The 26,516-nt window shown below is 44.5% G+C and overlaps 1 protein-coding gene across 11 annotated transcripts in view; it reads left to right on the forward strand.

Moving 5' to 3' along the window:
• Nucleotides 1–26,516, forward strand: part of SOCS5 (suppressor of cytokine signaling 5) — a 108,686-nt gene that overhangs the window by 9,500 nt on the left and 72,670 nt on the right. For 3 of the 11 annotated variants that reach the window (XM_065589560.1, XM_065589561.1, XM_065589562.1), the window contains one exon: nt 54–17,340. The exons of the other annotated variants lie outside the window; for them this stretch is intronic. In XM_065589560.1, the coding sequence (XP_065445632.1) occupies nt 11,241–12,626 (1,386 nt within the window). In that variant the 5' untranslated portion in view covers nt 54–11,240 and the 3' untranslated portion in view covers nt 12,627–17,340. Of the gene's footprint in view, nt 1–53; nt 17,341–26,516 lie in introns of those variants that run through there. 11 annotated transcript variants of the gene reach the window in all.

Here is a 26,516-nt window from a genome sequence, read left to right on the forward strand (position 1 = left end):
TTCCCTTAATTATTAAACTGGTGATGTTTACTGTTTTTTATATGATTTTCCAGGTAGCGGAGAGAAGTATCAAACCTAGAAGTTTTATTTTTTTTCCACTGGAAATCTTGGAGTCACATAAGTTCATATGTCTGATAAGTAATTTTGGAGAATGATCAAAATAACGCTTGACATACAGCTTGGTCATAAACTCCTAAAAACCTTGATTAATTGTACTAGGATTAATGACTTCACAAATTCCTACTTAATATCCAAATTGTCGTAGAGTGGTATGTTTAACACACACACACACACACACACACACACACACACACAACTTCCCCCCCCCCGCCCCACCAGTGCTATGCTTGGTGTGTCTCTCCGCAAAGGTCAGTCTCTAAAAGAAAGATGACTTTTTTTTTTATTTTTTTATTACTTCGAATTACTATTGTAGTAGTGCCTAGAGACCTCAACTAGATCACGTGTCCTGTTGTTTGTTTGAAGTACATCCTTTCTAAATATTTTAAGTGATATTGGCATGCACGGATTGTACTCAAAGACTAATTACACTGCTTTACAGCCAAAATGCTTCTGAAATAAATGTAGTCAAACTTTACTAATTCTGGGTCACTGAGAACGAAAATGATGCTTAAAATTGTTGATTGGCTCTAGTTTTCAAGATATGCTATTGGGTCAGTATATACGACCCTTGACTTGGGAATGACGGAGGATAAGTGAGTTATAAAGGGAAGGGATCTCAATTTAAACCAGAAATGACTAAAATACATCTTTGACTGGATCGATGAATAAATCTATGACTGGGTTTGGACAGTACTTGCTTTTTAGGCAAAACAATGAATGATGCAATCTGAAGCTGGTATTGCGTCATACATGATATGAATTGCATCATGTTATTCCTAGAAGTCATGGATGATGCAATCATAACGAACCTTACATCACTCTGCTGAACAAATTGCCCTATATCAGGTCTAGAAATCATACAGTGTCGTGCTCTTATTTGTCAGTGTTTGATTTTTGCAAAGGGACACATTTCCGTTTAGCCAAAGTGAGCAGAGATGCGTCGTACTTGCGTGAACAGTGCAGATAACTTCTGCTATGTTTGTGGTGAAGTGACCTTTGCATCACAAAAGCACAGTATAACCACTATGGTTAAGAAAGCCTATCACCTTTATTTTGGCTGCAAAATTGGAGATCAGGACAAGAGGTGGGCCCCACACATATGCTGCAACACTTGTGCAACAAATCTTCGCCAGTGGTTGAACAGGAAAAGGAAATCTATGCCTTTTGCAGTGCCAATGATTTGGAGAGAGCCAACAGATCATAGCAGCAATTGTTAGTTCTGCATGGTGCCTCCAGTTGGGAAAGGTGTGTCAAAGAAGAAAAAATGGACTGTGCATTATCCAAACATTCCATCAGCTATACGCCCAGTACCCCACGGAGAAGGACTGCCGGTTCCTGATGCACCAGAATCATTCTCACTTGAGTCAGACGAGGAAGAGGATGAAACTTCTGGTCCTGAACCATCAATGTCACAGGACCCACATTTTCTCCCATCCTCCTCCTCTGAACCACACCTCATAACACAAGGTGAACTGAATGACCTTGTCAGGGATTTGGAACTACCCAAGAGTAAGGCAGAGCTGTTGGGCTCCAGACTACAGCAGTGGAATCTCCTGGCAGGTGATGTTCGGGTTTCCATGTTTCGTGACCGTCAAAAGGATCTTGTCCCATTCTTCTTCATGGAAGGTGATCTTGTAGCCTGCAACAACATCGATGGTGTGATGGCAGCCCTCAACATCGTTCACGATCCAGATGAGTGGAGACTGTTTATTGATTCATCGAAGACGAGTCTTAAAGCTGTTTTACTGCATAATGGCAATGTTTTGCCATCAATTCCAGTTGGTCATGCAGTCCATATGAAGGAAACCTATGACAACATGAAACAACTTTTGAGGTGCATAAACTATGACCAACATCAGTGGCAGCTTTGTGGCGATTTGAAGGTTGTTGCTCTCTTGCTTGGTCTGCAGACTGGATACACAAAGTACTGCTGTTTTCTCTGCGAATGGGATAGTCGTGCAAGAGATTCCCACTACATCAAGGAAGATTGGCCACTCTGACAGTCATTGGAGCCTGGGAGGAAAAGTGTTCAGCATCCACCCCTTGTTGAATCAAGGCAGATTTTGTTACCACCCTTACACATCAAGCTGGGTCTGATGAAGAACTTTGTCAAGGCCATTGACAAAACACAAGAAGCTTTCAAGTACCTCCATGGAAAATTTCCAAGGTTAAGTGAAGCTAAGATAAAGGAAGGTGTTGGCCCTCAGATTTGTGAACTTCTTCGAGAGGATGTATTTGACCATGCACTACGTGGCAAGGAAAAGACGGCATGGAAAGCCTTCCAGTTAGTGGTAATAAATTTTCTCGGAAACAACAAGGCCGACAACTACAGATTGTTGGTGGAAAACCTCCTCAAGGCATACAAAAGCCTTGGTTGCAACATGTCACTAAAGATGCATTTTTTGCACTCTCCTCTAGATTTTTTTTCCACCGAACTGCGGAGCAGTGAGCGACGAGCACGGCGAGCGATTTCACCAGGACATTGCAACAATGGAGAAACGCTGTCAGGGCAAATGGAGCCCATCAATGCTTGCAGACTATTGCTGGACAGTGACAAGAGATGCTCAATTTAATGAATACAAGAGACAAGCCAAGAAGCACAGAGTAGACACTGAATAGGACTAAACTATGTACATAATAGTTTTTTGCCTTTTGTTTCATAATAAATTTTATTTATATAACCCTTTTGCTGATTTTTAAAGTGTTCCATAAAAAGGACAGGTGAAATATTATCATGTAAAGCAACCATAAACACACGAAAAACCTAGGTTTACAATTTATGATTAAAACTCTACTATCTACACAATATACATAGACATAAAATGTAAAAACTTAAATATCTTAAACAGTAGCCAATCAGTTGTTTTAATGGTCATATTTGAATTCAGCACATCAAAATACATAATAAATAGCACATTTTATCTCTGAAGCAGACGACTTCTCAAAAATTGTAGACCAGTGTTATCAGTGGTTCCCTGTCAAACTGAGGCTGTATCAAGTAGGATTCTAGAGAGAACTATCCTATGTCTGGTACCATTCCATGTTTTCATTAACTATTAGCATGATGGAGTGGACAGCATACTTAAAATAAATAAATAAATAAACTTGCAGGTGACACCAAGCTGGGAGGGATTGCAAGCATTTTGGAGGACAAGATTAGAATTCCAAGTGCTCTGGATAAATTGGAGAATTGATCTGAAATCAATAAAATGAAATTCAGTAAAAATGTGTGCAAAGCTCTTTACTTAGGAGGGGAAAATCAAATTCACAAATACAAAAGGGGGAAATAATTGGCTAGGCGGAAAAGGATGGTGGTTGAGGTGGCTCACAAATTGAAGGAGTCAACAGTGTGATGCTGTTGCGCAAAAACAAAAAAAGTCATTCTGCGATTCTGTGAGCATTGTATGCAAGATGTGGGAGGTAATTGTCCCTCTGTATTTGTCACTGAGAAGGCCTCAATTGGAGTAATACATCCAGATTTGGGCACCACACTTTGAGAAGGATGTGAACAAATTGGAGAACTCCATAGAAGAGCAAAAAAAGCCAGAGGTCTGGAAAACGTGGCCTTTGAGGAGAGGCTGAAATAATTTGGCATATTTAATTGAGAGGGCTCAGGTTGGACATATTTCTTCAAATATGCGAAAGTTGTTATAAAGAGGATGGTGATCAATTGTTCTTCATGTCCACTGAAGGTAAGATAAGAGTTAATAGTCTCCATTTGCAGCAAGGGAGATCTAGGTTGTATATTAGAAAAAATTTTCTAACTATAGTAATAATTAAGCAGTAGAACAGGTTAACCAGGGAGGCTGTGGAAACCTCCTTCTTGGAGGCTTTTAAGAATGGGTTATACAAATATCTATCAGAAATGGTGCTGATATACTTAATCCTGCCTCAGCACACAGTGATAGACTAGATGACTCTTGAGGTCCCTCCCTGCCCTACATTTCTATGATTTTGTTAACTGAGATGGATAACTCCCATTCGGTTTGAAGGTATGTTTCTGTGGTGGTTATAGATGTGGGGGGGGGGGGGGGGGAAGCTTGCTTAGTACAGGAAGCTGAAGTGTGACACGATGGTAGTATGTTTCGTGAACGTGTGTGTGTAATTTGGGTGGGGTTAAGTTGCTGGAAGTTTTTATTACTTTCTGCTGGCAGATTGCTGTAGTATGTTGACTGTAAGCTTTTCAAATAAAGACAAATGGATAAAGTTTTAAGGATATCTATTTTAATAGAAGCAGCATTTTGACTTGTATACCTTATCTGAAAAGGCATAATGGTAACTTCTCTAACAGTACCATGTTGCACTATTAGCTTTCAGACTAACATGTCGTTCTCCTGTTAATCTGAAAAATTAAAAACGTGAATAGTCAAAATGGCTACTTTTATGTAGAATTGCATTTTAAAGCATCCAACCTTCTGGTGAGATTTAAAGTATAAATAACTGAATACTGTCCTACAGCTATCTAATTCTGTGGCTTCAGTTATTGGGGGGGGGGGGGGGTGCTTTAGCTTTTGAGCTACATCTTGTTAAAATATTACATTTGAAGTTTGGTAAATGCACACTATCCCTTCTGGAACTTACTCTTAACACTTGACAGCTGTATAACTTAATAGTGACAACTGCACATATCTTTCATCAGCTAGTGTAGGTGGTACCTGAGTGAAATGGAGAAAGAAATTCTGTACACTGTGTGTAAAGCTGGACACTAGTACATTTGTTACAATACTGAAATTTTAACATTTTTGGGTTTTAAAGCTTAGTGAATATGCTAATGAGTAACTCACTTAACATGTAGTTTAGTTTCAGGAAATATGAAATGGCACACTAGCTTGATGGTTATAAGATTAGGTAGACTTTTGAAAACCTCGATGAGAAAATGTATGTAGTGTCTTTAATAGCTGGCTAAAACTCTGTGTAGCTTTACATATTCCTGTTAATTTCGGGGTGGATAAAAATGGATAACTTTTTTTTTATCAGATTTTTATTTTGTTTTAAATTATAATTTCTTTTTAAAAATAAACCTGTTTAAAATGAAATCTGAATTTAATATAAAATATGTTAAGGCCTAAACTTATTGTAACCTCTTAAAACATTTAAGTAAACAATGTGCTGAATCCATAAGCCTCTATCAAACTCTCTAAGTTAGCATTAAATGTTGCTTTTCTGAATAAAGAAAGATTCCTCCCCAAGCCCACCTCGAGTCTAACTTTTGAGATCAAGTTTTATAAATATGGCACAATAGTTCAGCCTAAGTATCTTTGGGTATACGTACTCTAGAAATGCTGCGGCTTTCTTTCGTCGCTGTAATAAATCTACCTCTCCGAGAGGCAGTGACTAGATTGATGGACGAATTCTTCCATTGACCTAGCAGTGTCTACACTTGGGGTTAGGTTGGCTTAATTTACTCCTGGGGGAATTCTGCACCACTGCACATGCAGATTTCTTTGCTTCAGAAAGTCGTTTTTCTGCAGGGAAGCAAAGGGAAGCCACAAGAGCAGTCGTGCGCCCCTCCCCAGCAGTATGTTTCGGGTGCCCAGGGCAGCCAGCAGAGAGGTAGATCACTGTGGGGCAGGGGACTGGGGAAGACCCGGCTGGTGGCTCCAACCCTGTGCCAGGCTGGGCAGGGGAGGATAGGACGACTTCTTCCCCTGCACGGTATCTGGGGCAGGGTTAGACCCTCCCCCAGCTGTAGGAAGCTCTGCAAACTCCCCTCACCCCCCATGCTTCCTGCACCCATCGTTCCTCAGATCCTGTACAGGGATCACTGTACAGGCAGCTGTTTCCCCCATCCGGCCAACCCCCTTGCATCCAGACCCCCTCATACCCAGACCCTCCTGCTGAGCCTCCCCCCCCAAACCGATACGCCCCCCCAACGAGCCCCATTCCCCCTGCAGTACCCCATGAGCCACCCCTACCTGGATCCCCACCCCACTGAGCCCCAACCAGCTGCACCTGGATCCCTCACTCCACTGAGCCCCACACTTCCAGCATCTGGACCCCCCCCCACTGATCTCGCCACACCCAGACCCCCCCCAGTTGAGCCCCAGCCACCTTCACCGGGACCCCCTCTGCAGAGTCCCATTACCATTGCACCCAGAACCCCCCAACAAGCTCCTGTGCATCCAGATCCTCCCACCCCCCCCACACACACACACTTCCCACTGAGCCACCCGCACCCAGATGGCCCCACACAGAACCCTCTCAACCCAGACCTGGATCCCCCCCATGCTAAGCCCCTCCCCACTTGGATCCTGCCTTGCTAGTGTACCTGGTGTGTTTGTTTCTGGGGCAGGCCTGGTCCTTGCGTTGTGTCAGGGCTGGGTGCAGCCTCACAGCTGAGTCTGTGTCTCGGGCAGGAGCTGCACAGTGATCTCCCACCTTTGTGCAGCCAGTGGCCTGTGGTTCCCAGTGCCAGCCTGAAGCCTCCAGATTTATTTGACAAATAAAATTTGCAGAATTTTAAAATGTGTGCAGAATTTTTATATTTTGTTGCAGATTGCCCTCAGGAATACTTAATTATGTTCCATGAAGTGTGTAATTTTTCACAGTCTGGAGCTATGTAGTTCAGCCAATCTAACTTTGTATAGTGTAGATCAGCTGTTAAGAGACTGTCTGATTTTCAAGAGACTTAGGCCTGGTCTACACTACAAAGTAAGGTTCATATAAGCTGCCTGGCATTGAGCTAGTTGTGCATGTGTCTAGGCTTATAATTTGTCCCCCCCCCAATGTAAGTGCCCTGATACAGTGATGCAGTAGCACCATCTTCCCGAATGGCATTGAACCATGCTTGATGTAGTGCAAGGGTAGACACGGTTACCTATGTTGACCCTAACAGTACTTCAGCAGATGCCTGACACTGACTGCTGTAGTCACAGTTGTGAACTTCACTGCCCATGGGTAACGAAGACCAGAAGTGTGCCTTTTAGAGCCCTGCACATTTTTGAAATGCCATTTCCTGATAGTTCAGCTTGACAAGCATACCTAGCGGCTTTCCATTGTTATGTGCAACTGCCCAGCTGACCACGCTGGCTATATGTTCCAGATGCGCTCTGGCTCAGAGTAAAGAGGAGATGTTGGATCTCCTGGGCCTGAGGGTAGAAGAGGCTGTGCAAACACCACTATGGACCAGCTGTAGAAATACAGACATCTGTGAGCAGATTGCACTGGGGGATGCAGGAGAAGAGGTATGACACTGATGAGCAGCAGTGTCACATGAAGGTGAAGGAACTGTGGCAGGCATACTAGCAGACTAGGGAGGCCGACAGTCAATCCTGTGTCAAGCCACAGACCTGCTGCTTTTACGAATAGCAGCACGCATACTTAGAGACTGTAACACCACCCCACAGACTGCTGAGGATCCCTCTGAGGAGCCCAAGAGACAGATCACTAGTATGAATAGTAAGGTCGAGGAGGATGGAGGGACATGTGCCCATGGGTCCAGCTAATGCTGCAAGCCAGAATCTGTTTGAGACTCCACTGCAGTCCAGTCAGTCAAGCACAAGCAAGCCCAATGCAGGGGAAGGAACCCCGGGTAAGTGTAAATATATTTCCCATTACAATGATGTACTGATTGTACCCCCAACTTAGCAGGATGCAGTTATTGTCTTTTCATTAATTTACTGTCTAAAAGAGGTAGTGTATCTGCTTTTCATTCACCTGTAGAGTTAAGCAGGGATGGACATGTGGAGCAGTTTATGTATCTAGGAGGGGATTCAAGGGACTTCCCTGAGAGCTTGATGAAACATTCATGGAGGTACTCTACAATACTTTCTTGAAGGTCGTTGGGGATGGCAGCCCTTATTTTTTTCCTTCACAGTAGGACACTTTCCCACGTCAGTCTGTGATAACTTTGGCAGGCACCATTGCAGAAAACAGGCTAGTGGCATATGGGCCCAGGCAGATTCAGAACGCCAACAGCAGCTGTGCTCTCTGGGCCTTTTTTACCCTCAGAAGTGAGATATTGGCTAAAATCATCACTACCTGTGGAAAATGGTGCCAGTATTCAGTGCCATTGCCCTACACTCATAGTTTCACGCAACCAAGCAATTCGCTTCTCATTTCCCTTGCCTCTGGTGGGCCATACCCATTGGGTGGGCATCTTTCATTCTGGTGTCCCTGTACAGGAGGTCTGGGGAAAACTCAGCACACAGGAATGTGGCCTTACACATCTGGAAGTTCTGTAGCCACTTCTCGTCCCAAACTTGCTTTATGATGTGAGCACTAATTGGTGGGATCACATCTCAGACCCAGACATGGTGCTTTACCATCTGCAGGTGCTCTGTGAACTCCACCAACAACCTTGAATTGGTGTGTGCTATGTCCCACAGCAATCGGTCCTACACAAAATTGTCATGTTCTCTGCTAATGCAGTTCTGCAAATACCAGAGGCTCGAGTGACGCATGCTTGCAGTGTTCATGACAGTAGTGCAGAAATGTGCTGGTTCCATGCTTCTGCTAGAGATAATGGACAGTGGGGTGAAGGGGCTGTGTGGGTTTGTGAGATTTTTTAAAAAGATGCAGAAATTATCGGATACAGATGACATGGAATGGAGTAAGTTGCATGCTGGGAATTTGACACCTTGCTCCCAGTCACTCCTGCATGATTTGTTTCTGCCCCACCATGTATTGCCACAACTTCCCAAAAGACAGTGCACTAGACAGTGGTGAATTGCTTGCAGGGATAACTCTATCACACTGTGCATCGACACCAGCACTCCTGGTGAGTGTGCACACTGCTGATGCAAGGAGCCAAATGTGCACGAGCAATATTCTAAATGTGCCTGCCAAAGTTTGTAGTTTAGACATGGCCTTAGGCAAATAGGAACTCAAGTTCCAGCTTTTGCTTAGGCATATTTGAAAACTTTCCCTGGCTGATCATAAATAATCCAGTTTAATTCACTGACTACAGTTAATCCAGGGGTCTGCAATGTTTGGCATGCGGCTCGCCAGGGTAAGCACCCTGGCGGGCCGGGCCAGTTTTATTTACCTGCTGACGCGGCAGGTTCGGCCGATCGCGGCCCCCACTGGCCGCGGTTCGCCGTCCCGGGCCAATGGGGGTGGCGGGAAGCGGCGCAGGCGAGCAATGTGCTGGCCCGGCCCGCCAGGGTGCTTACCCTGGCGAGCCGCGTGCCAAATGTTGCCGACCCCTAAGTTAATCTCTCTGTTTAATAAGCCTTTTAATTTTAAATGTGAAACATGTTTTGATAAGTATCCAAAACATTTGTTTGTTTAATAAAAATATATTTTATATGCTATTTTGTGTTTTGTTTAAATTCGTTATAATACAGCTTGACACAAGTCATGGCTAAAAAGTTAATTATTGAGTAAATAAGCAATATATCATTCACCATTTTCTAACATACTGAAAATGTACAACTAAAAATCTGAAAATATTAACCTGTATAATTGCTTCAATAAATGTATGTAGTTATAGTGTACCCCCGTAAGTAGCAAAAAGATGTACCAAATCTAGTGGAAGGGCTCTGTTTAGTTGTAAGTCAACCTGTTTTAAGGGTTATATTAGCCATTGATAATGCAGATTTCTTTAGAAACTAACTAAAATGCAAATGGACAAGTTGATTAAAATGGATTTAAATCTAGGCTTTCCACTTGATGATTTAAATCAGTGAATTAAATCATCTTGACTTTTAAATCAATCCACCCTGTTTAGCGTATATAGTTGAAACTCCCCTAAAGAGTTCTCAAAATATTATTCCCCCCCCCCCCCCCCAAGACTGAATCATTTGGTTTATCTGCCGTCAAGGGACTCCTCTGGTTCCCCAGCTGCTCCAGAATTCCTAAGTAACAGTAGTCACTGCTTTCCTGCCAGTACTTTTACCTAGCTAGTGTCATTAAACTGGTCCAGCCCATAGCTTGAATAACTGCAAAGCATTTTATTTAAGAATAGGGGAGTGTCATAACTATAAAGGGAAGGGTAACAGCCCTCCTGTGTACAATACTAGAAAATCCCTCCTGGCCAGAGACACCAAAATCCTTTTACCTGTAAAGGGTTAAGAAGCTCGGGTAACCTGGCTGACACCTGACCCAAAGGACCAAGAAGGGGACAAGATGCTTTCAAATCTTGGTGGGGGAAAGGCTTTTGTTTGTGCTCTTTGTTTTGTGGGTTGTTCGCTCTTGGGACTAAGAGGGGCAAGACATCAATCCATGCTCTCCAAATCTTCTGAACTAGTCTCACTTACAAGTTTGAAATATGAAACAGCCAGGCAAGGCGTGTTAGGTTTATCTTTGTTTTCTCAACTTGTAAATGTACCTTTTGCTAGAGGGTTTACCTCTGTTTGCTGTAACTTTGAATCTAAGGCTAGAGGGGGTTCCTCTGGGCTCTTTGAATTTGATTACCCTGTAAAGTTATTTTCCATCCTGATTTTACAGAGATGATTTTTACCTTCCTTTCTTTAATTAAAAGCCTTCTTTTTAAGAACCTGATTGATTTTTCCTTGTTTTAAGATCCAAGGGGATTGGATCTGGACTCACCAGGAATTGGTGGGGGAAAAGGAAGGGGTGGAATGATTAATTCCTCCTTGTTTTAAGATCCAAGGGGTTTTGGATCGGTGTTCACCAGGGAATTGGTGGAGGAGTCTCTCAAGGCTACCCAGGGAAGGGAGTTAGCACTTTGGAGTGGTGGCAGCAAAACCAGATCTAAGCTGGTAGTTAAGCTTAGAAGTTTTCATGCAGGTCCCCACATCTGTACCCTAAAGTTCAGACACTTAGCTGTAGACGCATATGAAACAACTCTCTCTCTCTCTCTCTCTCTCACTGTATGGTACTCTAGCTAGAGATGGTGTCCCTTAGCCTCAGGGTATGTCTACACTACGGGATTAATCCGAATTTAGATAATTCGGATTTGAAAAACAGGTTGTATAAAGTCGAAATGGATGCGGCCACACTAAGCACATTACTTCGGTGGTGTGCGTCCAAGTACCGGGGCTAGCGTCGATTTCTGCACCGTTGCACTGTGGGTAGCAATTCCATAGCTATCCCATAGTTCCCGCAGTCTCCCGCGCCCATTGGGATTGTGGGTTAAGATCCCAGTGCCTGATGGGACAAAAAACATCGTTGCAGGTGGTTCTGGGTACAGCCTCACCTCCTCCCTCCCTCCCTGCATGAAAGCAATGGACGGCAGACAACCATTTTCGCGCCTTTTTTCCTGGGTGGGTGAACACTGCAGACTCCATACCACGGCAAGCATGGAGCCCGCTGAGCTCAAGACAGCACTCATGAATATTGTAAACACCTCGCGCGTTCTCGTGGAGTTTATGCTCAGCCAGGACCAGAGAAACGAGGCGAGGATGCAGCGGCGGCGGCAGCGCAGCGACAAGCATGATGAGGACATGGACACAGACACGGATACAGAATTCAGTGAAACCACAGGCCCCGGTGCTTTGGAGATCATGTTGTTAATGGGGCAGATTCTATCCATGGAACGCCGATTCTGGGCAAGGGAAACAAGCACAGACTGGTGGGACCGCATAGTGTTGCAGGTCTGGGACGATTCCCAGTGGCTGCGGAACTTTCGCATGCGTAAGGGCACTTTCATGGAACTTTGTGACTTGCTGTCCCCTGCCCTGAAACGCCAGAATACCAAGATGAGAGCAGCCCTCACAGTTGAGAAGCGCGTGGTGATAGCCCTGTGGAAGCTTGCAACGCCAGACAGCTACCGGTCAGTCGGGAATCAATTTGGAGTGGGCAAATCTACTGTGGGGGCTGCTGTGATGCAAGTAGCCAAAGCAATCACTCAGGTGCTGCTACGAAAGTTTGTGACTCTGGGAAATGTGCAGGCTATAGTGGATGGTTTTGCTGCAATGGGATTCCCTAACTGTGGTGGGGCAATAGACGGAACCCATATCCCTATCTTGGCACCGGAGCACCAAGCCACCGAGTACATAAACCGCAAGGGGTACTTTTCAATGGTGCTGCAAGCACTTGTGGATCACAAGGGACGTTTCACCAACATCAACGCGGGCTGGGCGGGAAGGGTTCATGACGCTCGCGTCTTCAGGAACACTACTCTGTTTAAAGGGCTGCAGCAAGGGACTTACTTTCCGGACCAGAAAATAACCGTTGGGGATGTTGAAATGCCCATAGTTATTCTTGGGGACCCAGCCTACCCCTTAATGCCATGGCTTATGAAGCCATACACAGGCAGCCTGGACAGGAGTCAGGAGCTGTTTAACTATAGGCTAAGCAAGTGCAGAATGGTGGTAGAATGTGCATTTGGCCGTTTAAAAGGTCGCTGGCGTTCATTATTGACTCGCTCTGACCTCAGCCAAAGAAATCTCCCCATTGTTATTTCTGCTTGCTGTGTGCTCCACAATCTCTGTGAAAGTAAGGGGGAGACCTTTATGGCGGGGTGGGAGGCTGAGGCAAATCGCCTAGCTGCTGATTACGCGCAGCCAGACACCAGGGCGATTAGAAGATCACACCATGAAGCGCTGTGCATCAGAGAAGCTTTGAAAACCAGTTTCATGGCTGGCCAGGCTACCGTGTGAAATATCTGTTTGTTTCTCCTTCATGAAAACCCTCCCCCTTTACTGACTGATTTTCTGTAAGGAACCCACCCTGCCCCTTCCCCCAGCTTTCTTTCAAACCAAATAAAGTCACTATCATTTAAAAATCATTTATTCTTTATTAATAGATTAGAAAAAGAGGGAGGGAACCCGGGTGGTATTTGGGAGGAGGATTGCTGGGAAGGAAAAAGCCACAAAGAAAAGGTTAAAAAAATGACAGCCTTTTGCTTGGGCTGTCTACTGGGGTGGAATGGGAAGGTGTACGGAGCCTCCCCCCCTGCATTCTTACATGTCTGGGTGAGGAGGATACGGAACATGGGGAGGGGGGAGGGTGGAACAGGGGCTGAAGCGGCAGTCTGTTTTCCAGCAGCCGTTCCTGAACCTCCACCAGACGCCGGAGCAGCCCCAGCGTTGCATCCTTCATCCTCTGGTCTTCCTGCCGCCACCTCTCCTCACGTTGGTCCCTCCTCTCCTCACGTTCACTGACTTCTTTCCTATACTTTGAAACTGTTTCCTTCCACTCATTCAGATGAGCTCTGTCACTGCGGCTGGATTCCATAATTTCCGAAAACATGTCCTCTCGCGTTCTCTTCTTACGACGCCTTATCTGTGATAACCTTCGGGATGGAGAAGGGAGGCTTGAGGAATTTGCAGCTGCTGTAGGGAGGGGAAAAAAGAGAGAATTGTTTTAAAAGCTACATTTTGCAGAACAATGCTTATACTCTTTCACGGTGACCAACACTGTTCACATTACATAGCACATGTGATTTCTGTGCAAGGTCGCATTTTGCCTCTTAATGCTGAGTGCCTGTGGCTTTGCTGCTAGAAATCACAGGTCTGGGCAACAGAATTCGGCTTGCATGCGGCCATGGTAAGCTTCTGCGCCCTCCTTTCCCACATACCAAGCATAGCTTGTAGAGTGCTGAAGAAGCCTGGCCAATCTCAGCCAGTTGGGGGGGGGCAGTGTGGGGGGGCTTGTCTGGGCCCCTTCAGGCAAGTAGAGTGCTGCGGTTTTTCTGTTAACATTCAGCAGCACCAGAAAACAAACTAACCACCCCCCCCCCCTCGCCATGAATTCTCTGGGATGATCGCTGTACCCCTCCCCCCCACCGCGTGGCTGGTATCAGGGAAGATCCCTGCAGGCACCAAACTAACCCCCCTCCCCCCCCCCCCTGCCGCCGCCGCCCCCCTCCCGCCATGAATTCTCTGGGATGATCACGGTACCCCTCCCCCCACCGCGTGGCTGGTAACAGGGAAGATCCCTGCTAGCCAAACGCGAAAAACTCAGGGCCAATTTCCCATCTGCGCTTGACTAACTGCAGGGAAGGATTTATTTTCCGCCACAGGCAAACAGCCCAGTAGGAACGGCCACCTCTGTCCCCTTAATTAAGTTCCCGTATTTCAACCAGGTTACCAGGAGTGATATCACTCTCCTGAGGATTACACAACAGGATAAAGAACGGATGTTGCTTGAATGCCAGCAAACACCGGGACCATACGCTGCCAGGCTTTGTCAGGCAATGATACCAGATTACTTGCTGCAAGCATGGTGTGGTCAAGTGTCCTACCATGGAGGAGAGAATAAAGATGCACTGCCCAGAAACCTTCTGGCAAGGCTTTCGGAGTACCTCCAGGAGAGCTTCATGGAGATGTCCCTGGAGGATTTCCGCTCCATCCCCATACACGTTAACAGACTTTTCCAGTAGCTGAACTGACCGCGAATGCAAAGTCAGGCAAAGTAATCATTAAAAACCGTTTGCTTTTAAAACAAGTTTTATATTTTAAAAGGTAAACTCACCTGAGGTCCCTTCCATGGGGTCAGAGTCTTGGGTACTGGCTTGGGAGGGTACTTCAGTCAGGGTGATAAAAAGATCGTGACTGTTGGGGAGAACGGAGTGCTGTGTGCTCTCTGCAAGCTCATCCTCATCCTCATCCTCCTCCTCTCCCCCATCGGCAGAATCCTCAGGCGTCGCTGATGAGACTATCCCCGACCCAGAATCCACGAACACAGGTGGGGTAGTGGTGGCAGCCCCCCCTAGAATTGCATGCAGCTCGGCGTAGAAGCAGCATGTCCGCGGCTCTGACCCAGAGCGACCGTTTGCCTCCTTTGTTTTTTGATAGGCTTGTCTGAGCTCCTTGACTTTCCCGCGGCACTGCTCAGAGTCCCTATTGTGGCCTCTCTCCATCATGCCCTTGGAGATTTTTTCAAAAGTTTTTGCATTTCGTCTTTTAGAACGAAGTTCTGCAAGCACTGAATCCTCTCCCCATACAGCGATCAGATCAAGTACCTCCCTCACGGTCCATGCTGGTGCTCTTTTTCGATTATCAGCCTGCATGGTTACCTGTGCTGATGAGCTATCTGTGGTCACCTGTGCTCTCCACGCTGGGCAAACAGGAAATGGAATTCAAATGTTCGCGGGGCTTTTCCTGTCTACCTGGCCAGTGCATCCGAGTTTAGATTGCTGTCCAGAGCGGTCACAATGATGCACTGTGGGATAGCTCCCGGAGGCCAATACCATCGAATTGCGGCCACACTAACCCTAATTCGAATTGCTAAAATCGATTTTGGCACTACTCCGCTCGTCGGGGTGGAGTACAGAAATCGATTTAAAGGGCCCTTTACATCGAAATAAATAGCGTCGTTGTGTGGACGGTTGCAGGGTTAATTCGAATTAAAGCTGATAAATCCGAATTAAAGTCGTAGTGTAGACCAGGCCTCTGTTTGCTGGAAGCTGGGAATGAGCGAGCGACAGGGAATGGATCACTTGATGTTTACATGTTCATTCCCTCTGGGGCACCTGGCATTGGCCACTGTCAGAAGACAGGATACTGAGCTAGATGGACCTTTGGTCTGACCCAGTATGGTCATTCTTATGTACCAATATGCATGTTCAAGTTATTCTTAATCAATACAGCCATGTATGGTCTGGTCCTGGCTTTTCTTCTGTCTGTTACCTCTGTGTGTACCACTTTGCCAGCTGATATTCCCTTGATTTGAATTTTTGGGATTGCACGATAGCTGGTGAAGGATCACCAATTCTGGAATCTGCTTTTCTTGTTGGCCTGCTAGAGTAAGAACTTAGATCTTTCACCATGCCTTGAAGCTCATCACTTTAAAAAAAAAAAAAGAGCTTCTTACCCTTTGAGGTTGGATGGAGGAGAGCTGTCAGATATAACAGCAATGCAGGCAGGGACTTCAGTGACTTCTTATAACTGAAGGTTTTAATTATTTGTTTTATCTTTGGAAATGTACCCAGAGACTGCAATATATGCCTATTTATAAATTCTCAAATATTTTAAGGTTAAATACACAGGTCAGATTATATTTAAAAAAAAAAAAAAAGTATATCAGAGCTGAGCAAGTGAAGGAGTGAATAGCAAACATGAGACTGTGTGGCCTTAATGGGCGGACAAGGATGGATCCTAGTAGGGATCTATTTCCAGTGAAACTGAGTCTGAGGGGGTTCTGTTCTTGGTAGATAGGGACTTGTGTTCAGCAAGATTGACTTAGCAGAGAGAGTGCTTAATCAGTCTCGAGCCAAAAGATCTGACCAGGCAGCCTCCTTGGATATTCCTCAGTCGTCAATTGCATGTTATTCTGTTGCTGCTGCTTGCCAGACTTAGATTACAGATTTCATAATCTCTCATAAAGTTGGTGAGGGGATCCTGTAGAGGTACAGACAGTATCTCCTATGGAATCCTTTATAGGCCCTTGTACACCAGTTTCTACTCCTTCACTTTTGGGACAGGGGCTTATGGAGGATGACCTATCTGATGGACTTTGTCACCAGTACTACTGTAAGGCACTTGCCCTGCCCCAGTTTGAGCTCCTTGGATGAGTATGTGGCTCCAGTAACAAACAGAAATTGGTATAGTCTCTTCATGATGATGTGACCAATAGGTAGCCTGACTTCACATTTTTATGTGCGCCAAAAATGTATTCTGTATTGCCCCTTGTGATGGAGTGCACCCCTGTATTCACATCCTATACACTATTGTAATAATTTCGGTACAAAACATGCCTTGTGCGATATAATTTGAAAACTCATAACTTGCTGATCAGGATTATCATGGTAAAATGTATGTAGGAACATTGTGTAACGTCATTAACAGAAGCTGAAATCATACCTGAAGTGTTTTTCCCAATAAACCTGGGGAGTGGCTAAACTAATTTCTCAAAGACAGAGGGCAAGTTGATGTCCCTGCCAGGTGTCAACAAAGCTGATGGGCCATTACCTATCAAGTAGCCATTCTTTAGCAAGAAAGGGGGCAGGGACAAAGATCTGCATCTTAGCAAAGAAACAGCATGAGGTCTCCTTCCTCCACCAGACCCTATATCTCTCAGGTTCTCATCTGGAAATGTTTTTCAAAAAGAGGAACTGCAACTATAAACCAGAGGGACAAACACCCCAAGAGACCCCCTGTCTCTCTGCCCATCTCATTCTCCACACCTGAGAAGACAAAGGAAACAGCCATTGGACTCCGGTGGATGGGTCCTGACCTGAAAGATTAGTCACTAATGCTGTTGGAAGCATGTGGTGAGAAACTTAGCTTTGAATCCAAATAATTTGTTAAGTTAGGCACTAGAAAGCGTTTTTATCTGTATTTTCTTGTAACCATTTCTTACTTTTATGTCTAATTGCTTGTACTCACTTAAAATCTCCATCTTTGTAGTTAATAAACTAGTTTGATCTAATCCAGTGTGTTTAAGATAATGTCTGGTTAACTCTATTTGGGGTAAAAAGCTAGAGCTGGGGTTGCCAAGCTGTGGCTCGAGAGTCACATGCAGCTCTTTTACAGTTAAAGTGCAGCTCCAAGAGCCCCTTCCCCTGTTCTTAGCCTACCAGACTGTGTGGGGGAGCTCGGAGCTCCTGCCCTGCAGCAGGGTAGTTGGGCTTCAGTCATCTCTGGCAGGTGCCTGCTGAGAGTCGGGGGGGGGGGGGGGGAGGGGAGGGTGCACAATTTAATGGTCAGCCTCCCCCCCAACTGTTTGAGTCACACGCACCCAGACACACTCCCCCACCCCCCCGCTCTTCCTCTCGACGCAGAGTTAATACCTTGGAGCTGAAGGGGAGAGGCGTTTGCTTTAGTTTTTTGGGGAGAGGCAGCAGCAAAAACAGTGGCTCTCCCTGCAGCTTCCAGCTGTTTGTTGCTTCCTCTATCCAAGGGGCAGCTCCCAGATCGCTGGCTCCAGCAGCTGCCGTGCAGGGAGATGGTCTGGTGGCACCATGTGTCACCAGCAAACCCTGGAAAAAATCTGGGGGGAATGCGACCCCCCTGTGTCCCCTTCACTCATTCCCTCTGGCTTCTGCCCAGTGCGGAGGGAGGTCTCAGAGCTTCAGCCCTGTGGGAGGTGCCTGCCAGGGCTTCAGCCCCGTGGGGTGTTTGCACAAGGGCTCAGGACTTCTGCAGGAACGGGACAGGCACCTCCCTGCAGGGCTGAACCCTGAGCCCAGGCAGGTGCGTCCTAGTTCTCGAAGTTCTGAAGATTGTCATATGCGTCTCGGAGGGTCAGTAAGCTTGGCCACATCTGAGCTAGAACATATCATTCCCTTAAAGGAATAACACACTTGATATATTTGAACTCTCCCCTCATACATTTTTGAGGGGAAACCTGGGGCTGGGAGTGTTTTGGGGTCACCCTGCAGTATAACCCAAGGCTGGTAAGAGCCAGAGTGTAACCCAAGTGTGGCTGGCAGGGTGCTGTTACTCAGACTTGCATGCTGGAAGGCTGTCAGTAAGCATCCCAGGTGGGAGCTAGTACCAACGAGGTATTGTAAGGCACCCAAGGTTGCAGGGCATAAGGAATGCAGCCCCCACTGGTCTAGATTGCATCCCAGTATGTCTCACCCCTCCTCTAAGTTTATCATCAGAGCGTGTACTTTGTTGCCTTCAGTGTTTGACTCTAAGGAAGTTAATGGAAATGGTGTTCAAAGACACTTCAAAAATCATGGAAACTTTTTATCACATTAAGGTTGAGGTTATGTAGGGGTGGCTGGTCAGTCAATAGTTCCTCTCGAGATTTTGAGAGAAATTACCCCCTTTGTATGTACTAACTCAAATAGAGTATTTGGTACTCCTTTTGATTCAGAAGAGCTGGACCATTTTCTGTTATGGTTCCACACCTAATGCAAAGTCTGGTATGATGGTGGGCAACCTGCAGCCCCCGCGGGCCGCACGAGGCCCGTCAGGGTAATCCGCTCGCAGGCTGTGAGACAGTTTGTTTACGTTGACTGTCCGCAAGCATGGCTGCCCGCAGCCCCTGGTGGCCGTGGTTTGCCGTTGCTGGCCAATGGGAGCCGCGGGAAGCGGCGGCTAGCATGTCCCAGCAGCCCGCGCCACTTCCTGCAGCTCCCATTGGCCAGGAACGCCGAACCGCTGCCACTGGGAGCTGTGGATGGTCAATGTAAACGAACTGTCTTGCAGCCCGCCAGCAGATTACCCTGATGGGCCGCAGGTTGCCCACCACTGGTATGTTCCAGAAAGGTAATCAGTACTCAAACCTCTTCTGCTATTGCCTCCAATACTTGTGAGGTTAGAGAGCAGCCTCATGTTTCCACACAAGTTTTTCCAACCTTGTTTAATTGAAAGTATTATGGTTTCAAGATTAAGTAATCCAAATCATATGGCCATATAATATATTCACAAATTTTAATATATAATAGAATATACATTTGAAATTATGACCACCTAACTTTTTTTTAAAATTGAAATATATACTGATTTAAATCTGATTCTCTTTTAAATCCGATAGTGATGATCAACCCCTTCACCTGAACTTTTTGTTAGCTGCCACCTCTCTATGGGGTGATATAGGCTCAGGCAGACAGTGTTCACTGAACTTGAAGCTGTAATTTCAAGGCAAATTAGTGGAATCCTTAGTCAAGCTTAAAATTAAAGAGAAACTTGCAACTAATGACCTGTTAGGCTTGAAGAACCACTACTGGACCTTAAGGATGCATTACAGGTCCATATAGTATTAACTGGTAAAAAAAAAAAATTTTTTTTTTTAAATTACATAGGTTGCCTACCCCTGCAATAGCCTTTAGCTGTTGTGCTTTTGGCCATTCTGGAGGTTAAAACTTTAATACATCAAAAACTTGAAAGCTTCAGGTGAAGACTTTATCCTACCAGAAGTTTTATCCTGAATTATTTAACTAAAGAGGTTCTTTATGACTCTCCGTCTTCTGACAATACAGTCAGTGTGTTTGGAAGGGAGGTATATTGGCACTGAGAGGAGTAACTGTTTATATACATGAAGTCTTGGCCATGTTGAAGACTTGCCACACTATGTACTGTCTTGTAACTTTTTTTTAAGAAGCAGTGGCTGTCTCCAATCTTAGAAGCCTTTTGCCTCATTGGCTTAAAAATTAGAATATTTGTTATGTAGCCACAATGTTTTGGTTATACAGACTGTTACCCTGTTTGCAGGGGGCAAAAATAAGAAAAGAACCGTGTGAAATTAATTTTCTTTGACTTTAGTTGATTCATTTCTTAACTCTAACTTCATTTTTCATGCTTTTAAAGTATAAATTGAGTTTAAGAGAAGGATTGATTTATCTCATTGTGGTTTTAAAACTTTGTACTTAACACATTGTCAACATCATATGTCAAAATATACAACGTAAATTCTCTTAAATCAAACTCTGAATTCTCAAGCAGCACTTTTCTTTCTTTGCCTATCTGTAAACTTTGATTTATCATAAATGGATTTTTTTTTTTGGTTTGTGTGTTTGGTGAAACTGACATTTGACATTTACTATTTAAAAACCTAATCGTTACTATGGCTAGGCTTGACGGATTTCAATTTTTGTATGTAATTTTGACCATTTTTTTTTTTTTTAAATTTTTAACTATTTTAATTTTTACAGTTGTGGGAAATTAAGAGGGTGTTGGGGTCAGGGTAGTATTTACAAATGCGCTGCAGGGAGTCCCTAGCGTTGTCAATGGCTTCTGGGGACTCCCTCCATAGCCATGAGGCCCAAGATACCTAGGCGAAAGGTGTGGGGGAAGCTAGGGTCCTGGCCTTGTGGGGAGAGACAACAGGCCAATACTTCAAGGTGGAGGACAAGCGCCTGGTTGCAGGGGAGGCCACTGCATTGCCAGACAGTTCCTGCCTGGACACCACTCCCATGCTCCTGGCTGGTGATGGAGTGAGCAGAGCCTTGACAGCGGAGTTGCAAAAGGTTCCGTGCATGGCCACGGGGCAGCTAACACCTGATCCCTGCAGGCACAAGGTGCAAAGGGAGGCTGCAGTCCTGCTGACTGTTAGAGCTTGTCTTCACTACCAGGAGATCTACGCTGCTACAATTGATGCAGCGGGTGTCGATTTAGTGGGTCTAGTGAAGACCCGCTAAATTGATGGCAGAACGCTCTCCGGCTGAGTTGGTACTCCAGCTCCCCGAGAAGAGTAAGATATGTCGACCAGAGAGTGTCTTCTGTCGCAGTGAAGACACCGGGATAAGTCAACCTAAGCTACATCCACTCCAGTTACATTATTCACATAGCTGGAGTAGCGTAACTTAAGTCAATTTACTCTGGTAGTTGAAGACAAACCCTTAGTGATGGATATTTTTTGTCTATTTTAGTGTGTCTGCTGAAATAGACATTTACTGACATCTGTGGATTTAAATTAAATCCTGCCAAGCCTTACTATGCTATATACAGATTTATTTAAACAACTATATAGCTTAACTTACAGTTGATTCAAATTCCTGTTTTTTACATTTAATATGTTAGAAAAAGGTGAATGATGCTTTTCTTATTTACTAGATTAACTTTTTTACTCCTGATTTGTGACAAGAACTATTTGGATGGAAATTGGAATTCAGTTTAAATTGCACAAACAGAATTTGAAATTTCTTTAATTAGTAAATAAAATCACCTTAGGGCTGGATACATAAGGAGACTTTTGCATTTAAAGCTAAGTTAATTTAACTAATTGTTTCTGATCACCATGTTCTTCAAGATTTTAGAACTAGAACATGTCATCCTCTTGCGCTTAGTTTTTTTTCTAGCTTGGAAGAGGAAAACAAATTTTCCTGCTTTTTCAACTTCCAGTTGGTTTCTTAACTTTGAGCAGTCATTGAACTGTATCAGCTGAATAAACTGTAATAAAGAAAATATTGTGTCTGACCTGCAGAAGAAGATACTGCCATAAGAAGATGGTTTAGAACTTCCACAGATGGATTCCAAGTGCTCACCAGTGCCTTCCACCAAAACTTCCTTTAAAACTTGGCAGTAGACTTGTATTGCTTAGTGTATTTATATTTAAATTAAACAGTTAACATATTAGAATAATTCAGGCATTAATGTAAGTTGTCCATTTCAAATTTAATTTTAAGTAGGTTTATTTTTTAAAAAAATCTTCTTCTTTTTTAAATAAATCTGATTTAAATAAAATATTGTTTTTGTTATCATTAAATTTTATCCACCCTACAGAACAGTTTCCGCTATAAAACCTCTGTTTTCACACACGCTTAATTCTGAAGCAGTCACCTTTTTGACTGAAATGTCTTGTACTTAAAACTTTTCCTTTCAGGTGCAGATTAATAGACAACTGAGCAATATACCTAGTCACACCTCAGTTATGAGAATACTCACACTTTGTACAATTCAAATTTTATGTGCATATAGCAGGGTTCCCAAACTTGTTCCGCCGCTTGTGCAGGGAAAGCCCCTGGCGGGCCAGGCCAGTTTGTTTACCTGCCGCGTCCACAGGTTCGGCCGATCGCGGCTCCCAGTGGCCGCGGTTCGCTGCTCCGGGCCAATGGAAGCGGCGCTGGAAGCGGCGCGGGCCAAGGGATGTACTGGCCGCCGCTTCCAGCAGCTCCCATTGGCCTGGAGCAGCGAACTGCCGCCTCTGGGAGCCACGATCGGCTGAACCTGTGGACGGGGCAAGTAAACAAACCGGCCTGGCCCACCAGGGGCTTTCCCCGCACAAGCGGTGGAACAAGTTTGGGAACCACTGGCATATAGGCTTAAACAAAACTGCTTAACTTTGGAAGTTGTCATGAACAAAGTCTTTGAGCACTAGCCCTTGGTTTGGTTTTAAGAACACTTGTTTTGACTTACTAGCCTTGAGCATTTGAAAACTGGAAGCAAACACAATTAAAAATAAATAAATCCTGACGTACTGATATGCAGTTAGGTGCATGTTAGGTGCACATTTGTTGCTTCAAATGATGTACAAGTTCTGCCAGCAAAACTAACAAGCTGATTATCCCTGGACTCTTATGTCTACACAGGGATAAAAAAACTCTCAGCTTGCCTGGGTCAGCTGACTCAGGCTCAGGGCTAAACAAAAATTGGTGTGTAGATGTTCAGGCTTGGGGGTCCCAGATCTCTGGTTCCAGCCCAAGCCCGAATGTCTACATAGCAATTTTTAAAGCCTTGCAAGCCCGAGCTAGCTGACTCGTCCCGCCGTGGCTGTGCCATGGGTCTTTTAGCCCAGTGTAGACATACCTGGAGTAGTCTTCTCTTAAAACCTAACACCTGCCCTCCCCAAACAAAAGCTCAAAGAAATGCACCTTGCATTAATACATAGAAACTTCCTCACTTGAATGCTTGATTTGCCCCCAAATACTGAAGGGTGGTACACCTCTACCCCTATATAACGTGACCCGATATAACATGGTAAAGCAGTGCTCCGGGGGGGTGGGGCTGCGCGCTCCGGCGGATCAAAGGAAGTTTGATATAACACGGTTTCACCTATAACGCGGTAAGATTTTTTTTGGCTCTCGAGGACAGTGTTCTATTGGGGTAGAGGTGTATTTTCAAAAGCACCTAAATGATTTAGGAGTACAAAGTCAATGGAAGTTGCGCTTTTAACCCTCTTGAGTCTTCTGAATGGTCATTCCTATAATGTTAATGTTTTCCATGTCCTATGTTTTCCATGTGTTTTCTATTTGTCTTCCTCTTGTTAAATGTGAACTATAACTTACTCTGGGTTATTCATTCTGGCACACTGCATATTCTGTATATTTTATATTGTGAATTACCATTTCCAGAGCAATTTCAGCTTCTTGAATTTCCATCTTTAAGGCTTTAAAATGAAGCATTCAGTTGTTGCATTGATGTTAGCCTACTCTTGTAATAGTGGGGTGGGGTGGGGTGGGGTGGTTGGTGCTACAGTGTAAAATGAACCTGCCACAACAGGGTTTCAGATGGGCACTGAGGCAGGTCAGTCTGTGTACAAAACAGTAAAGTGCAGCTTCCCTTTCAGCTGCAATGTTCAAACATAGTGAAGAGTGCCTTAGCTCTCTGTAGTCTAGGACAGAGCTGCCTGCAGGTCAGAGTAAAGGCATGAAACAAGTTAGATCTGGTTGCAGCCTCCTAGCTTTTCTTCCCTGCAGGATTTATATTCTTCTACCTACCCATGCCACTCTGTGGAATGAGGTGTTTGTTTGCCAATTAGTAAGGCAGCCAGAGCTGCTTCTGACAAGCTTGACTGCTTGTAGCTGTAGGTCTTCTGTCAGACAGGGTTTTAACCCCCTGTTTGCCAGGTAATATGCATGTTAAATTCCCAGTCTCATTCTAAAACCATTCAAACATCCTGCTATTTGATAGCATCATTAGACATGTGGTGTGTATGAGATGGCATTCAGCAGGAGAGAACTGATGATGGTTTGAGATCTGTCCAGTTGAGATCTCTCTAAGAATTGGTGCTTAGGCTAATGCTCCCCTCCCTTAAAAGTGCAGGGGTTATTGCAGGGGAAATTTTGAGAAACATTCCCAACTTTGGAGCTTGCATGTGGGCATGCGCACACACCTAGGAGGTCTGGTCCATCTGAGTCTGGATTTGTTAACTTTCCAGGCACACTGAAGCATTTAATTTTTAGCAGTGAGGAGGGCATACCTGAGATTATTAAGGGTAAATACAAACAGCTCACTGGATGTATTTATATTTTTATAATGTAAAGTGCACAGACCTTGAAGTGTTTAGTAAAGTGAAAGGAATTAAGTAACTTCTGCTGTATTGCATAATACATTTCTCCCCCGCCCCCATCACTAAGGTTTTCCCTAAACTTTAATACCAATAGTGTAGGAGGGTTTGCCATCTTCCAATATGAAGAAATTGACAGTCTTCACTGATAACAGTGAACAGAATAGATACTATCTGTAAGACACTGTTGGGTTTCTAGACTGCTCACAACACATGAGAGGTTTCTGAGCTGAAGAACTTTAACACCATTGCTGTTTAGAGAGACAAATTTGAACTGTGTAATGGTTTTTGCAGATGTATGTTAATGTTATGCTGTGTATTACACATGGTAACTGTTTTTAATTTTCATTACCTTGTTTTTGTTGTGATCATATTGAAAAGTGAAAAAATAACAGCATTATTAAAAATGAAACTCAGCTCCACTTCACTGCATCCATCAGAACAGCTGAAATCTTACCATTTTCTGACTGGAAAATTTTATTTAATTTTTTGTATTTTTTTAAGATTTGCTTACCAAACTTCTCAACTAAGAGTTTCCCCAAAGCTGTGCCCTGCACAATCCTGCTTGCTCACAATCTTTTAAATTGTGCCAGCAGAAGTATTTCCTCATAATTCTGAAACCAGTATTACAGAAGAGGGACTAGATCAAATATCTGATTTGCAACTAGCTTTCTGTTGCCTTGTCAAAACATGTTTGTTATACCTCCCATCAGGTTACTGACATATGTTAGCTAGTGGACCATTCTGACATTAAATAGAAGATTTCAGACACTTGTATGTAAAAGTTGACACTTCTACCGATCTAGTCCGTGAAATGCAATAGGAAGCTGACCTACTTCTTCCGTTTCCTTTCCCACCCCCAACTCTGGGTTGTTAAGGGATAGGCGTTAAGATATCTATCCTCTTTTTTGTGGGGGGAGGACGTGGTAAGCAAGTTCTTGGAATTAATAAATATGAGCAAACCATTGTTGCAGATAACCTGAGGCAAAAAAAAGTTATGAAGCATATTTATATTTTTATCTTCTTGGTAAAAGAATAAACTTTCTTGGTGACCTTAATGGAAGTAGAATTAAATTGTACCCTGCTATGAGGAAAACTCCAGTAGACAGTTATCCTCAGAATAGTTGTGACTTTTGTAAAGGTCACTAAAAGGGCTTCCATACTTGATTTGCACTGGGTTTCTCCACCCCCCCCCCCCCCGACCCCAATTTTTTAAAATGTTGGCAGTTTAAGTACTAAGAAACTTAAACAGAGCAGTACACACAAAATTATTTGAGTCCTGTACCCCTCTCTTCCATATTAAGTACCTTACTATGCTCTACTGCATGATCCAATAAAAATTCATAACTAGCTGCAAAAACTGGTGCATTAACACAATCACAAGATGTGAAACTTTTTTTGCTATGGTGTTTGTTTGATTAGCCTACTCCACCTGGCAGAAGGGTTACATTAGTACAGACTTAGGTGACTGCTTTGAGTAGACAGATGCAGTGGTAAGAAGGACCTAGATAAAGCACAAGAATTTCTTAGGAAACTCTGTAGTGGACAGAGATCATAGCCTTAATCATGGTTCAGGGTACGATTCAGTCATGGATATTTTTAGTAAAAGTGTCCTGTCCAGGACTTACACTATAAATACTCCTGACTAAATCTTGGGGGGGGGGGGCTCAAGGGGCCACCGCTGAACAGTAGAAGCTCCTGCTGGGGGCTGCCTGAACAGCGGCCAGTGCGAATGGCCCTGGGGACGCTCCAGCAGCAGCCAGTGCAGCTGGCTGTGGGGCCGCCCGAGAGGTTGGCAGCAGAGTTGCTCTAGCGGCAGGTGGGGCTGTCCCTCATCACACTCCACTTACTGTGGATGTCCTTGGTCAGTGAGGACCAAGGGTTCAGAGGTGCATCTATGTGAGTTCTCCCACCTATGGAAGAAGGCA

The sequence above is a fragment of the Chrysemys picta genome, chromosome 3, assembly GCF_011386835.1.
Source record: "Chrysemys picta bellii isolate R12L10 chromosome 3, ASM1138683v2, whole genome shotgun sequence".
NCBI classification, from domain to species: Eukaryota; Metazoa; Chordata; order Testudines; family Emydidae; genus Chrysemys; species Chrysemys picta.